At 37.2% G+C, this 16,512-nt stretch overlaps 1 protein-coding gene across 1 annotated transcript; it reads left to right on the top strand.

Annotated features, from left to right (window-relative positions):
• The first annotated feature begins 8,102 nt into the window (after positions 1-8,102).
• On the top strand, positions 8,103-9,977 carry LOC147857330 (membrane protein PM19L-like). The gene is made up of 4 exons (XM_087328738.1): positions 8,103-8,336; positions 8,535-8,736; positions 9,263-9,311; positions 9,428-9,977. The coding sequence occupies exons 1-4, from the start codon at positions 8,213-8,215 to the stop codon at positions 9,635-9,637; spliced, it is 585 nt and encodes a 194-aa protein (XP_087184864.1). The 5' UTR covers positions 8,103-8,212; the 3' UTR covers positions 9,638-9,977.
• The last annotated feature ends 6,535 nt before the right edge of the window (positions 9,978-16,512 follow it).

Here is a 16,512-nt window from a genome sequence, read left to right as displayed (position 1 = left end):
GCAAGAGGAGACGATGAGTGTGGACACACTTGTAATACTCAGTCTCTCCCTTATTGAAGCAGAGAACCAAAGAACGACCAATGCCCTCAGATACCGTGCCTCAAAGTCACTCGTTGTACTGAAACAATTAAGAAAATATGGGAATGTGAGTTAGCCGCCTTTGAGACTATGGGCCTCACCCATATCAAAACCCTTTGACCTCCACTCCTTTTCGAGAGACTCATATATGGAAATGAAACTAGGCCTAGCTCAAAGTCTCTCCTTTATAGAATATGTTACATCATAACATCTTTTGTACAATACTAGAGTCTAGAACTCTTATATATATATATATATATATATGATGATTGGGTACACATCCCATTTAGTTGTAACCAATTGTCTCATGGGCCAAATTTGGTCCTAGAAGACGTTACTCTCTCTCTCTCTCTCTCTCTCTCTCTCTCTCTCTCTCTCTCTCTCTCTCTCTGTGTGTGTGTGTGTGTGTGTGTATGTATATATGTATGTGTGCGTGTTGCGTGTTGGGGGGTGTCCACACACGAGGTTGTCTCGTGGCTTGTCCTAGACATCGTGCGATTGACCATCAACCATCTCAAACATCGCCATGAATGTCATCGTCTCATTGTTCATAGTCCGCCCTCCTCAAAACTTGATGTTAAACATTGTTGCTTGTCTTATCCCTCGTACAATGCTTTCTTGTTCGACACTAGACTAAAAATTGATTGTTTTTGTTAGTTTGACCCATTCTACTTGATTCATATTACAAAGAGTTTCTAAGGCCAATTTGTGTGTACTTGTGAGCAAGTTTTTTTTTCTATGATCCTGTCAACTAAATTTGTGCCCTCACTGGTGGGATGTAAGCATGTAAATTATGGTCAAGGGCTTGATAAGCATGAATGTTGGTACTCATACGAAAGTGTGACTTAGAATATGATTCAGTAGCATAAGCGAAGACATGACTCTACCCATTCTCATTGACACAATGGAAAATAGGTCCACCATTAGATTGTTTAAAAATCGTCAAAGATTGGTAATTATACCTTAATTAAAATCCATAAAACTCTCGAATTGTAAGAAAATTAATGTTTACTCCTAAAGTTTTCTCTTTAAATAGATAATGTAAAATAAGATAAAAGAAAAACAGAGTGTTTTAAAGTGTATTAGGATTGTGTTTTTTAGTGTAGCACCTCATACTTCATTCAATGTTTATAAATAGATAACAATACTTACCAGAGTAGGATATTGTAATCGATTGTTCCAATGGGTCAATATTGGCCTCTCTATGGATGAGAAAAAATATCTAGTCTAATCTTGTCACTATAACAAAGTGGGAATTTAACATACAACTAGGAGACAAATGGTAGCAGAAAATAACGTTGACATTCAACTATTTTGACCAATGTGACAAGCATAGGCATGCCACATACCTTTGGAGAGTGTTACAAGCACAAACACGTGCACATTAAAGGACCAACTTATGTTAAAAGTTTTATGGGCATTATCTATTGCTAACCTATGATTAGCTAGAGAGAAATATACATTATGTTCTAGACATAAACCTTGCAATTATTTAGTGCATGTAAGGCTAACTAAATGTTGTATAAAAAATTATTATGAGAGTTGTGAATTTGGTATGTCTAAACCCAAATTTGAAATAAATATATATTAGTATATTGTGAAGTCTCTAGTGATATCATGCCAATTTTAGCAAATGAGACTACAGTGATATCCTCTATAGGGGTTAAAGATAATCTACAAAATCAAAAGGGAAACATTTTCGCTAATGTGTATAACATTATGCTTGAGAAATGTGTATTTGTGGGGATGGGTTAGGGTTGAAAATGGGGGAAAGCAAGCTAGAAGGTGGAAAAACAAGGAACATTGAGACAGAAAGAGTGTATGAATTCAATTGGCATAACTTGGCTTGGCAATTGAGCTAAATGCTATTTTAGAGTCATGCTAGCAAATCATGACTCTTTAGAGAGTGGGAACTAGATTTCATAAATGATCGTATTTGGCAAGAATGATCTATATTTCATATTCTTGTTGCCCTTATTCCAAAATTGTTAGCAAATGAACCATGAAAACATTGGTTATTCACCAACAAAAAATTGTTACGTCTATTACCTACCAATGATGTCTATCATAAGTTGATTCAAGATAGAGCTTGGTTATTGGTGATTGTATTGGATACATGGTACACTACCCAATGTGTACAACTGTGCTTTTGAATTATGGATGTAGGATTGAAATCTCCTCTTGCATTTCATATGAAAATGTTTGTTTAGTGGGCAATGGTGAGGCATGTTTTTGAATGGCTTTAAAACACAAATGCATTTTAAATGGCAAATATATTTTCAATGCAATGATTGAGGATGACAAATACTAATCACTTGCCCAATTTCTAAGGCCACTTGGCATCATTAAGCTCACATTGCACAATGTGTGCTCACTTAGGGAGTCAACACTTTACCCTCCTCATTGTCTTTTATCATAGGCATCAAGGTTTACGACACAATTGGATTCTTGGTTGATTGTCTCCATGGAGTAACATTGAGTGAATATCTTTATGTGACTTAGACTTACAACACCGTTGGGGTTTTGTGTTGCTAAAGATCCTAGTAACTATTATAGTATAATGGATAGGCATCCATGGATGGGTGATAGAATAGGTTAATAAATAATGAGGAATCACAAGATCCAATATTTGGTGACAAATTGTGGTACAAATGGAGTGGCAATCTTGTCTTCTTTTCATTGATAAAGTGTTTATTTGGAGGGTCATTGTAGATGGATTACCTCTAAGAGTTGCTTTGCATAGATAGGGTATTGCTTCGGGAATGTGATTGTTTTACATAGTTTTAGAGGAACATAATCAAAATCAAATTATTAGTTGTGGAGTTGGAAGGGCTATTTGGAAATTTATATATACAACTTGGGCTTGTGGGTTGGCAAGTCATCGCGTTTGTCATTTGCATTGGCCTTTGTTACATGGGATTGTATTGGCACGTACCAATGCATCTAGAGATGAGGGATGTCATGGGAACCCCGATTTATTTTATTGTGATTCAATAGGATATAATATTCCATCGATTGTAACTCAACTTTTGTAATTAATACATCGTTATTTATGTAGAAGTAAAAGAGATGGGGAGGGGGGGGGGGGGGAGAGAGAGAGGCGATATTTGCCATAAGATCCTCACTATTGTAGTAGGACAACAAAGGTTTTTCATATTGTCATTGCATTATAATATACACAAAGATGTTTTATGTTAAACAAACTTATAACATTTATGGAATTATAATTTCCATATACTATTAATGCACATGGTTACTTTGTATATTTATTTCGATCAATTAGAGTATGTTAATATAATTGCTAAAAAAACTCCTAAATGAGAAAGCAATAATGACCCATTAAAGTTTTTTTGAATGAGCTTATAAAGAAACAAAATAAGAATAGATTCAAGAAAACCAGAAAAAATGTACAATCATTCTTTCAGAAATTCATTAAGCACTTTGGATCAACCTTTCAATATGATCTTTTCAACTTCACAAAGATTTTGAACATTTGTAAGTGAATAAATAATTCACTCATTATATGCATTAGGTTGACCCATGTGTGTTGAGAGTGATCATCTATGGAAGTAGCGCAATCCCTACATCCACCAAGTGTTGTCGTTTGCACGAGTCACATACATTTGGCTCATAAACTTCTAGGTAATATAAAGCCCATGTGCGAAGCTCCATGAATTTTTCATGGATGCATTTTATATTTGACATGTGTGAAATCTATTTTAAGAGGAAAAATACTAAGTTAATACTTTAAGCTATCTCAACAAAAATTCAAACAAATTAATGTGACACATGTTCTTATAGCATATGAGCAAGAATACCTTGCCGTAAGTATAAATGCTTTGCATAAGATAAGAATACACCTCTCATAAAATAATTTGGAGGCTTATCTCCCTCATCTTACGCTTTCTTATAGCTTTTGCAACGCATATCACAATAATGTCACACAAAACCCTAGGTCCTAAAGAAGAGTCCTCTTACCAAAATAGAAACTTCCTTTTGTTAGATGCCTCATCTCCATTTATCGTTGTCAAGGAACCCCTTACCAAAATAGACACTTTCTTTTGTTGTGGTGTAACGAGTTATTTAAGAAAAACATAAGGAATTATGGACCAACGACAGGAAACAGGGGTGTTGAGCCACCTGACCACCCCCTAGTAATGACATGAGACAAACTCTAACCTCCTTGATGTCCCATACCATTGAGGGTTGATGTGAGTCGTACCTTGGGTTTTGTGAGGATTAACATGTCTACCTTATTAGCTAACAAGAGCCATAGCCACACTGACATAGTTTCAACATAAGTCTAGCCTCCCTTGATGAGAAGATAACTAGCCTTCTTATATAGGTAGAAACCCTAGGCTTTGACTACTTTATGTGAAGTGGTCAAGTGATAACACACATAATAGCTATCTCACACTATAAAATTGTAATTCAATTCATTCTTTGTTCCTTTTGGAATTAAGTGCATATAGTCATCATAAGATCAGGGAAAACTATAGAAAATCTATCGTATGATAAATTATAGCTATGCACTTAACATCCTTTTGTTATGTCCCTCATCACTTGCTCTTGGATGACAATTGACTTTTGCAAAAAGTACTTTCTTGATTAGTTTTTTACCGCCTACCCCATTATTATATCTTGTACATTATAGATCACCTTTGTCTCTCTTGTTGCCCCAAATGAGGTTCAAACTCTGGTCCTTTTGTTAAAGTGGTTAAATTTAGCCATCTCAATTGCTTTCAATTGTTGGCTTACTTGATCCTCGTCTTTTTGTTGATTCTTTTATTAGTTATTTAGTCATTATGAACCTTCAACTATTATGAACTTGTCTTTCGGTGTTTTTCTCCCCTCACACATGTCACAATGACATCACGATATTCTTGTCCTTGTTTAATTCTTGCTCCTCCTCCTTGGTAATTTGAATATGGATGTCTAAATCTATGTCAAAGGTTTCTGTCCTTCCAAAAACTAGGTCGTCCTTACTTTCATTGGCCTTAGACACATTATTTATGACAACTAGATTGTCTTCATCTCTCTATTCATGGCATGAATCTCATTTTGATCTTCCACGTCATCATTAGTATTTGACGTGGTCATACTCAAGTCAATTGTCTTTCTTCCCCATGGGTTGATATGACGGGAACTCAAGCGCTCCTTATGTCCAACGCTCGGCCAAAACCAAGCTTCTTTTCATACGCAGAAAACGGGAAACAAATGCACGACACAAAGGAGAGAAAATACACAGGAGGTTTACGTGGAAAACCCCAAACTAGGGGAAAAACCACGGTAGCCCACAGGCTGCAAACTGTCGCTATGTAAGAATGTACAAAACAGTGAGTTCATGGAGGTAACGACCTCGTGCTCACGATCTTCGCCACAGGCGGCGATTACAACAGAGGCAACGACCTCGTTCTCTCTCTCTCTCTCTCTCTCTCTCTCTCTCTGTACAGTTACGTGCTCTCTCTTCTTCTTGCACCAACAAGAAAAATAACAACTACTGTTCTACATATTTCCTAGTTTGCCCTAAGTCATATTTATACTAATATGACTTTTTCGGCTATTTACAAATATAGCCTCGATGGGCTCTCAGAAACATATTTACGAATATGTCTCTTCCTCCGGTTCTCACCGGGTCTGCGTCATCCGGCTCTCCGTAGCCGGGTGCTCCTCATCCGGTTCTCACTGGGCCTGCACCATCCGGCTCTCCGTGGCCGGGTACTCCTCATCCGGTCTTCACCGGGTCTGCACCATCGTAGCCGGGTACTCCTCATCCGGTCTTCACCGGGTCTGTATCATCCGGCTCTCCGTAGCCGGGTACTCCTCATCCGGTCTTCACCGGGTCTGTATCATCCGGCTCTCCGTAGCCGGGTACTCCTCATCCGGTCTTCACCGGGTCTGTATCATCCAGCTCTCCGTAGCCGGGTTCTCCTCATACCGTTTCGGCCTTGGCCTATCGGCCTCGGCCTGAGTTTGTTCGTCGGCACTGTTCTTCTCCCTTCCCATCCGGAGGGACCTGTCTCCCAATATGCACAACTTGCCATCATGATGCCTTATACGTGTTTCAATTCTTATAGAAGAAGTTAGATTGTTCATAATGGATTGAAAAAATATAGGGATCCTTTATTTCTCGTAAAAGTTTGCAAGATTCCCATAATAGTTTGCAAGAGTCTGTATGCCAAAAACCTAAATTAGGCATATTATGGGTTGAAGCAAAAAACTAGCTTGAATTGTAAGAGAGTGTAGGAAGAAAAGAGGGATAAGAAGAAGCAATATATCCTATGAATAAAAGAGAGAACATTTACAATGACACACTAAAGTCTAGAGTTGAGCAATAATGGTTCATCAATAACTAGGGCACCTTCTAATAAAACATAGTTGGACATATGCATGCTCGCCACCTTGTAGCGGTTCTTGATCACAACTTGGAATTCAAGTTCAATGGATGATGGGGGAGGATCAATGCGATTAAGAATAGAGATCAAAGTATAAGATTCAAAAAATGATACATGGAACACTATATGGAAAATTAGGAGGGACATCGAGATAAAGCATAATCTCATTGGTTTGGTCAAAGATTGCACCCAATCCAAGTATGTTCCCTATGTAAATAGGGGTACAATGATGCAAGGTCTAGGGTAAAAGTAATGGACTTGACCGTCAAAGTATTTCTCATGAGAAGCAACTAATTTTTGGATTCATGATCATGAATGGCTCTTATGAAATGACGTAAAGACTACCAAGCCTAACAACAAGTTGGATTATCACCGTCTTGTATCCTTACGTAAATAGGATGTCCCTCCTAATTAAATACTTTGACCCTAGACCTTGCATCATAATCTCATAATCTCTAAATTGCAACCCAATCCAAGTATGTTCCCTATGTAAATAGGGGTACACTGATGCAAGGTCTAGGGTAAAAGTAATGAAGAGGATAAAATGTACGGAGTAAATTCATATATGGGAGAGGTAGAACATGTGGTAAATCAACCTATGAGCATTCTCATCAAGAAAAATCCCTCTATGGCATGTTGGCCATCCATCCTCTTTGGACTCTCAACACAAATGGCTTAAGAAGTCTTCTTACACATGTTTTTGTGGTAGCTTTGTTTCTTGTCTACCCCTTGTGAGAGATGCTGAATTTATAGATCTTCGGTGAAAATTGACAAGAATTTATAGATTCCATTGTAGAGCCATTTCATATGAGAGACTCTAAATCTATGGATCTCAAATAAAAACAAAAAATTGATCTCTAATAGTAGAAATCTATGACCCACAATAATGACGCAAATGAAATCCCATAGTTGTACAAAGTTTTTAAAAGATATCTACACCTCTCAACAACATCCAATTAGTGTCCATGCATAATGACAATTTTTCTTTATGAAGGATTTATCCATGTAATTAATAGTATCAAATGTGATATACCCTTAGCCCATAATATTTTCCTTCACAAATTTTCAAATGCTTTCGAGCATAGCTTTGTACAATAGATGTTTTTTGTGAGTTTTCACCTCATGTTGACATTTCCTATTGGTGTATTATATAAAGCTTTACTATAAAACCAATATCGTAATATAATTATAACATCCTACGCCAACATAATCATGGACAAGCTTTTGGAGAGGTTTATATTGAAAAACACATTTGTTGAAGCATATATATAAACACAAATGTAATATCATGTATCTATGGAGTTACATTTAAACCAAATTTTGGCTCTTCAAGAAATGTTGAAGCCATTACTTTTTTTGAAGCTTATATCGGGATTCATTTTTGCACTAAGGTTATGGGCGCTTGCTTTAAATTTAGATGGAAAATTGGATCTAAATTGCAGCTAGGAGACAACATCTCATTGTTAGGGTTGAGGTCCTAATTGTTTCAATAAGGGGGGGGGGGGTGGTATTTAGGTATTTATGAAAATTTAGGGGTATCTGAGCAAATATAGAAATATAGGAGTATGTGTTTCTCAACAAATTGATTTTATGAGTTCTCTTAATTGAAGTATTGCTACGTGTAGAAAGTTACCCAATTTGGAAAGGAGAGAGATAAAGCTTGTTGATGAAGGAAGCGGTGAGGTTGATGATGAACACCATTGTAAGAAGGAAGGCAGGAAATCCAAGAAAGGAAAGCCATGGTCGTGCCTCAACAAGTTGCAAGGTCTCTTGCTGCCTCCTTCCTTCTCCTCCTCTTCATCATGTACCTCATAGTTCTCGCGCTCGCAGGATGGGTTCTCAATCAATTTTTCGATCGTGGATGTAAGTGAAATTTATGTTCCTCTCTTGCTCTTAACTCTCCTAACTTTGCTCTTTTTTTCCTCCTCGATATGAATCCGTAAAATGATTTTCTTCATTCATTTGTTTTTGAGTAGTTCATACATTTTCAAGCAATTTATTTGCAAGTTTGATTGCTTTCTAATTTATTTTTATACATTATGTTCGTCTTTTGTAATTAAGATGTAGTCGACGACTACAGTATGTCATCGTCCCTCGGAAGTATCGAATACACTTTTGCACTCATGGCATCAATAGCAGGTGTTGTGGGCATGGGTTCTGTGCTAGCTGGATGCCATCACTTGCATGCATGGAGAGGAGAAAGCGGTGTCGCAGCAGCCTCATCTTCTCTCATTGCTTGGCTCCTTATTCTTCTTGCATTTGGGTGAGTATCCTCTCCATTAAATCTAGAAAGGGCGTGAGAGTCAATTTGTTAACTCTACACTTTATGTGATAATGTTTCACTTTGGTCCCATAGGTGACCTCTAAGAACTATAATAAAATGTTATGAATCTTATCTAGCATCAAATCAATTTGTTAGCTCCACACTTTATGTGATAATGTTTCACATTGGTCCCGTAGGTGACCCCTAAGAACTATAATAAAATATAATGAGTTCAGAAGAATGGCTTCGTTGTGCATCTTGACTTGTCGTTCCAATATCTTTAATTGGTCTTGCCCAAAATATTGATACTAGTTTCGCAAGTTTATAATTAAGTGCATCTTGACTTGCAGTTCTAGTAACTTTAATTGGTCTCGCTAAAAGTATTGATACTAGTTTCGTAAGTTCATAATTAAGTGCATCTTGACTTGTAGTTCTAGGGGCTTTAATTGGTCTTGCTCAAAATATTGATACTAATTTCTTAAGTTCATAACTAAAACGTTGGATGTAAATTGCTCGTTTGTCTTAGGATGGCGTGCAAGGAGATTAATTCCTCCGTTCGTCGGGGTTCCACAATGGTATTTATAATTTGTTCTACCCATTGAATGTTTTGAAAGCATTCAAGTATGTTGGACACAAATTTTTTTCTTCAAATGTTGATTGTTCACAACATTTTTCGGTGATTTTTTTGTAGGAAACATTGGAGGCTTTTGTAATAATATTGGCTCTATTTCAGCTAATGTACTTAATTCTACTACATGTCGGTCTTTTTAGTAAGAATTATGGCCCCGGATATTACAAGTATGTCGTAGAACCTCCACCTTCAACTAGTTATGGTCCTCAAATGATAGATGTGAAGCCAATTAAGACCCCAAATCCAATCCCAACAACTGAAGTTGCATAGAGCACACATGCCAATGAAGTGTTATACAAGATTTTCATTCAACTAGAAATGTAAATATATTTGTACCTTCTCCAGTAATTAAAATTCAAAATCAGTTTTTAGACTACATATATTGAATAGTTTGCAGGATGTTTGCAGCCCTAGCTATGCAACGATATGCCATTGATCACCCCTATTACATAAGGTAATTGGGCATCTAACCAAGGATAAGATAAGTTATGAAATGATATACAAAGCATGTTGGATAGTTTCATAAGCTTTTATAATCCTAGATATAGTATGGGCTTTAAAGCTATATTAACACATAAGAATTAATATACAATCTAATACTCTTTCCTATTGGATTCTCTATTGAATTAATATGATTTGATAGGTTGAATTTTAGGCAAATGAGATGCATATGGTGATGTGTCTTTTTTTATTCTTATGCACACCTTGAATAAAATGATTATAGCATGTTAGCCTTAGAACTTTGATTTGCATTTATGCATGACATGGTAATGACCCATGCACCATTTTTAATTCGTAGAACTTAAAATGTGTCATTACATATTCCTATTCAAGATACTGATGCTATAAACCAGATTTACTTATCATTTACTTTCTAATGATTAATATAGATATGACATAGATTTGAAATTGTCAGCTCTTTGTTTTATTTATATTTCATTTGAGTGCAAGCAACATATAACGTAGTTGTTCGATAACTTACACCTAGTAGGTTCCAATGCCTACCACAAAAGGTTAGTCCTTTTTATTTTCGTTTTAATTGAGGGTGGAAGTAGTTCACTTCGATCATACTTCAATCCTCTCCAAGCCAATACCATATTTTCTAGTGGTTTACCATTGTTAAATTGATAGCTGAAATTTGCAGCTTGTCTTGATTATAACTTTGTGTTGGATTTTGGACAAGATACACAATCTAATAGGGCCTCAGAGGATTCACAAAGTGTTGAGCCAATGATTATTCATATAAATGAGTTCAATCATACATCGACTATCATCATCAATCATCTTAAAGCCAATGTTTTCACAATGCTAAATTGATAACTCGAATATTATAGAAATTTGTATATGTATGGACATATTTATATTGACTTTTTATAAGATCCATCATCTTTGAGAGCCTTAGATGAGTCATAAAAGTGTGAAACCAAAGGATTGTTGATATGGATAACTATGTTCAATGGATTGTTGTTGATATGGATAACCATGTTTGATGGATTTTTTATATGGGTAACTATGTTGATATGGATCCAACATACAACTCGACCAACCTTTGACCTTCCCCCATGAATATTGAAATATTTACATGTATACTACCATGAACATATGTGTATTGTATACTAATTATTAAATGTTAGTAGTGTTTAATGAATAAACATCTTGGTTTAGAATTTAGTAGGTCTACACGTCTTTGAGAGTAATTTCATGTAAGTATGACTAGCACAAACTAACACAAATCTATGCTATTTCATGGAGTCCCATGCTTGAATGTCTAGCCAACAATTCATTCCTTTACCTTCAATATTATCATATAGGGGTGCTTGCTTCTATTATGTTGGTAGATGGATCAAGTTGATGGTAAATATAACATATCAAATTCAAGGTTTAATATTAATATTAAATTATTGCTTTCAATCAAATTCTTACTTTATCATCTATTAGTCCCTAACACAAATCTATGATAGTCCAATGGAGTTCCATGCTTGAATGTCTAGCCAACAATTCGTTCCTTTACCTTTGGTATTAGGGTGCTTCCTTATGTTGATAGATGGATCACGTTGTTGGTAAATACAACATAATGCAACACATCAAATTCAAGGTTTAATATTGTAAAATATTTCAAACATAAATACATTTACGCATATGCATATTCACATAATAGTCATACACTAAATTGTTCATAGATACACATCACAATAATACACCTATACATGTAAGCAATTGTACATGCATACAAACATACATGCAAGAAATTTTACCTGCATACAATCATGCATCCGTGCATACATTAATTTAATGTAAATATGGAGCCATTTGATGATTCACCAATAACCATTACAACACTCCTCTTTTTCACAAGAACTCTTATTAGGCAGTCAAGGGTTACCAATGATAATTCTAATTTAAGAGGGAATGGAGTTTTTGTTAACGTTACTTGTTAATGCATTAGTCAATTGTATATTATCTTTTTTGTTCTAAATTCCAACATTGACACAAACGTAAACACAAACACAAACACAAACATGAACATCACCACCACCAATAACACCAACAAGACTTGTTCTGACAATAAATGCCCTGCATAATATCTTGCTTGGCCATGAGCATGAATCAACAAATTCTATGTAGAAGCCTTGATTATGGCTATATTTGATTACGTGGGATCTTCATATTAAGTGCTAGCTTTATTTACATGATCGAAAAAGGGTACAAGTTATCTATATTACAAGATGGACTCAACAAGTCAAAAGCGGACAAATGTTGGTGAATTAATCTACTTTAGCTATCCTATAATTAACATTCACTATAATTTCAAGTGTTTTCTTGTTTTCTTGGTCAATTGAGACATACTAGAAGCCATAGCAAACTAACTTCTATTACTCCTTCAAACTTTCCATTTTCATCGACAAACATCCAACGAGGTAAACAACCACACATTGACATACAATCACCTCCAACAAAAACATGTCCTGGCTCTCTAAAAATCCAATGTTGAGATGGACAAGAACCTTGGTGTGATTTTATCTTCAAGACGATGTGATATTCAAAAACTTGGGTTAAATGACAATATTGTCATTTCATAGCCCCCTTGAACTATAGGGACACATTGCAAGTAAATCTTTGTGTTGTATTGTTGCTAGAATCTCAAAAGGAACTTACTACATTCTAGTTTAACATTGGAAGACATGCAAAAAGTTCATCGAGAGAGACTAAAATAAGAGCTCAAGTTCAAATAACAAATAATATTTGTCTAGAAAGAAGTCCTAGCTTTGATGCATCATAGTTGACAGGACCTCGTGAGATACGATTCTCTCTCTCTCTCTCTCTTTTCTTAAATCAATGTTTATTATTAAAACAAGACGATAATACAATCCTTGATATCTTCATACTTCATAAATAGTGATAGTGCAAGGGAAACCCTCATATCAAGTGTTGTAAAACTAGATGACATAAGTTCATCTCCTCTTGGGACAACGTCCCCATACAACATAGTTGTGAAAATTGCCAAATCAACTGAATCCCTTTCATCCTACGAAGGTGTTGTGTTACCCCATGAAGTCCATCAAACAAGAACCCATTTCTCATGGTCCAATTTCATATCTCTCTCTCTCTCTCTCTACAAATGTGCAATAGTACCAGATTTCTTATTGCAAATGATGCTTCCTTATGGCCCAACACTAATGGTTTTACATGTAGAAAACACAATGGAAATAGTGTGATTGACTATGCGCTACTTTCCAAAGATATTTTGGATCGTATACATAATTTCTCACTTGGTGAATGGACACTAGAATCCGATCATAGGGCAAGTTTATGTATTGACCTCAAATGTATGCATAGGTTTCATTGTGAGAAGGCCATTGAAGATAATAAACAACCGCACTTGAACACAGACCTTAATTGAACGCCCATGTATTCCAAGATGGTTGAAGATATGTTACAAATGACAAAGATACAACATGGTGCCACGCTAGAATGCAAATGGGAAGCTTCTAAGAAAGTCATTCTCTCTTGCACAAACAAATGTTTTTCGACTAACCACACATCTTGGAAATGCACCAAAAAATGTAGTTCAAAGAAAAAATGGTTTGATAAAGAATGTCATGAGCTCGAAAGCACCTTATGACTTTGGATGTATTACGGATAAAGGAAATTACCAAACGCATTTGCATGAGTACAAAAGGCTTAATATTCAAAGAAAGAGAAGAATATGGGAAGTCACGCAACAATTTCTCCAAACGCAAGAGAAAGCACATGTATCTGCTAAATTTTGGGGAAATCTAAAGGGGAAACGTGTTGAGAGTTATGGTGACTTAACTCTTCACGACTTATCTATCCATTGTAAGAATTTATATTAGCTATCTCTTGCCTATAAGATAATGTGCTATGATTCTATTTCACATATGTCGCCTGTTGAGAATCAAACTCAACTAGAGTGTGAACACACCTGAGTAGGTAATGTGTTTGAACACACCACCACCTTGTAATAATAACTAATGTGTCATAGAATATAATGTCTATTACACATAGTTAAAGAGTTAGTTAAGGTTTCCCCCCTTTCCGAAAAGGTTGTTTTAGTGAGAGTGTATATAAAGAGGGTGACCTTATAAGCACCCTCCTCTCTCCCTTTGTAATGTTGGTTGCCATTCATTTTCTTGGGAAATATACAGTTTCTATTTTCTATCTATTGTGTGTCCATTCTCTCTTTTCTCTCATACACATACACATACACACCCCTCTAATATTTTTCCGCAACACATAATCACACAATTTATTTATTTATTTTTTCTTGAAAAATATCCTTTCATTAGTTATGAACAATTATTACAATAAAAACTGACCTACCATCAAGCTACCATTGATCTGGTGCATTCTTCCTTAGGTCCCATCCCTCAAGGATAAATAGTATGAACACTCCACCACTCCTTAACCGAGTTATGTGATTATTTATATGGTATCAGATCGATTTGGTAGCTTGATCTAGCCCATCTACGTAGGTCGTGTCATACACTCATGTTCAAGAAGAATTGACTCATCTAAGAAAGAAGAAGAAGAAGAAGAAGAAGAAGAAGAAAACCCATTTCGACCATCATGAATACTCAAATGGGCCGCTCTCTCCTTAGTGAAAAGTTGGATCGAAACAACTTTGCATCTTGGGAATACAAGATGCACCAATGGTTTGTCGGCCAAAGCTATTGGTGTTACATCAAGGGTGCACAAGAAATCAAACCCAACCCAACACACACCGACTACCTAGCGTGGGAGCAAGCGGTAAGTCGAGTGTTGTATTGCTTGGCGTCATGCGTTCACGACCCCATGCTCGGCTACATTCATGAAACCAAGACGTCGAAATAAGCTTGGGAGAATCTCAAGAAGATCTTCACAGCTAATACGATTGCACGCAAGCTTCAACTCCGTCAAGAGTTGAACGATGGCCAAGAAAAGGACATGTTGATCACAAGCTACACCTTGAAGATCAAGGAGCAATGTGACTCACTCGGCTCAATTAACGTCAATGTTGATGATCGATTGCCTCGCACCACGGTTTGGGACCATGAGAACTACCTTTCTAGCAAGGGAGAATCCACCTTCCGTCTCTGACCTTCAGTCAATGCTACTGATCGAAGAAAACCATGTCTGAACAAGGAGCACGCCTCGGAAGGACACATGCTCTACTCATATTCGAAGGGTGGTAGAGGATGTAGTCACGGAAGAAGAGGTTAATTTGGCTAAGGAAGATTTGGATGGGGTCCAAACTCTTACTTTCGTCAACTCCGTCTCATGAGGGCAACACTTACTTTTGGCAAGAAAGCGGGAACAACCGTGGAATGCTCAGAAGAAGGGGGAGCTTCCATGTCCGACCAAGACGACAATACAACTCTGTGGAAAGCGGATTTTGTGGCAAATTTGGCCACACAAGGAGTGCCGAAAGAAGAAGAGTGAGTCGGCTTCCACAAATCTTCAACTCACAAACTATGCCTCCAACTTCAACTATGAGGATTACGGTGGAATGTTCGTAATGAGGAGTAGAGCGAACTCGATGTCAACCTCCGGTCCGACCAACACCTCTAGCTCGGAAGAAATATGGTTTGTTGACTCTAACGCCTCCGACCACATGAAGAATGGTTTTGTGAGTTGTGAACGCCCGATCAACCTAGCTATGTGGAGACTGGGGACGTCACCACACATCCAATTCGGCATGTCAGCAATGTCCCATTCAACAAAGAAGGTAACAAAACCTTCATCAAGAATGTCCTGCATGTTCTGATGATAACGAAGAGGTTGACCAAGTTGTGGAGCAAGGCATACAAGTCTGTTTCAACCGCGGAGGTTGCTTCATTGAGAAGGAGGGCTGACTCCTTGCTCGTGGACGAAGAGAAGGCCGAATGTTCATTCTCGACTCTCATGAGATGAAATCGGCAATGTATGCAATGGATCTCAAAGCTGACATAGACATAGAGTTGTGCCACAAAAGAATCGTCTATATCAACCTCCAAAAGCTCAAGGGCATACAGTCGGAAGGAGTCATCATTGGACTCCCAACATTCAAAGAGAAGGAGGTTGAAGCCGTATGTAAATGCTGCTAATTCGGAAAACAATATCAACACCTGTTTCCAAAAGTGAGAAACGTGAGCAAAGGCCCCTTGGATGTAATCCACTTCGATGTTTGGGGTTTGGCACAAATGGAAACATTCGGTGGATGCTAATACTATGTCACCTTCATTGATGACTACTCCAGGCACAATTGGATCTCTCCGATGCGCCAGAAGAGCAAAGTGTTCTCACACTTCCAAAAGTTCAAAAATGGAGTCGAAAAAGAAATGGGCCGACATGTTATGGGCCTTGAGTCGGATGGGGGAAAAGAGTACTTCTCTAAAGCGTTCATCGCATATATCTGACAAGAAGAAATTCGATGAGAGTTCACGTGCTGGCACACACCAAATCAAAACGGTGTTGCGGATATCCACGTGTACATGTTGGATCGGGCAGGACCATCGGGGCCTTGTACCAAGGAGCTCAAGAGAGAGAGAGAGAGAGATGTAGCTTGCAATGATTAACCGGCTCGATTGTCGGAGATGCACGCAGAGCACACAGGCTTGCACTCGGCACACATATCCTATCCGGGCTTGTCGCCGGATTATGGAAGA

This window comes from Azolla caroliniana, unplaced genomic scaffold, assembly GCF_043228905.1.
Source record: "Azolla caroliniana isolate FFs.n. ecotype wild unplaced genomic scaffold, voAzoCaro1.0.p SCAF_12, whole genome shotgun sequence".
Lineage (NCBI taxonomy): Eukaryota > Viridiplantae > Streptophyta > Polypodiopsida > Salviniales > Salviniaceae > Azolla > Azolla caroliniana.
Note: the sequence above shows the minus strand (reverse complement) of the source record. Positions and strands in the feature narration are given on the sequence as shown.

Bases quoted from the DNA above. Each gene is read 5' to 3' on its own strand.
- LOC147857330 (XM_087328738.1), top strand. From the start codon at position 8,213: ATGGTCGTGCCTCAACAAGTTGCAAGGTCTCTTGCTGCCTCCTTCCTT. The intron at 8,737-9,262 runs GTGAGTATCCTC...CGTTTGTCTTAG, and splicing joins CTTATTCTTCTTGCATTTGG to GATGGCGTGCAAGGAGATTA. The intron at 9,312-9,427 runs GTATTTATAATT...ATTTTTTTGTAG, and splicing joins TTCGTCGGGGTTCCACAATG to GAAACATTGGAGGCTTTTGT.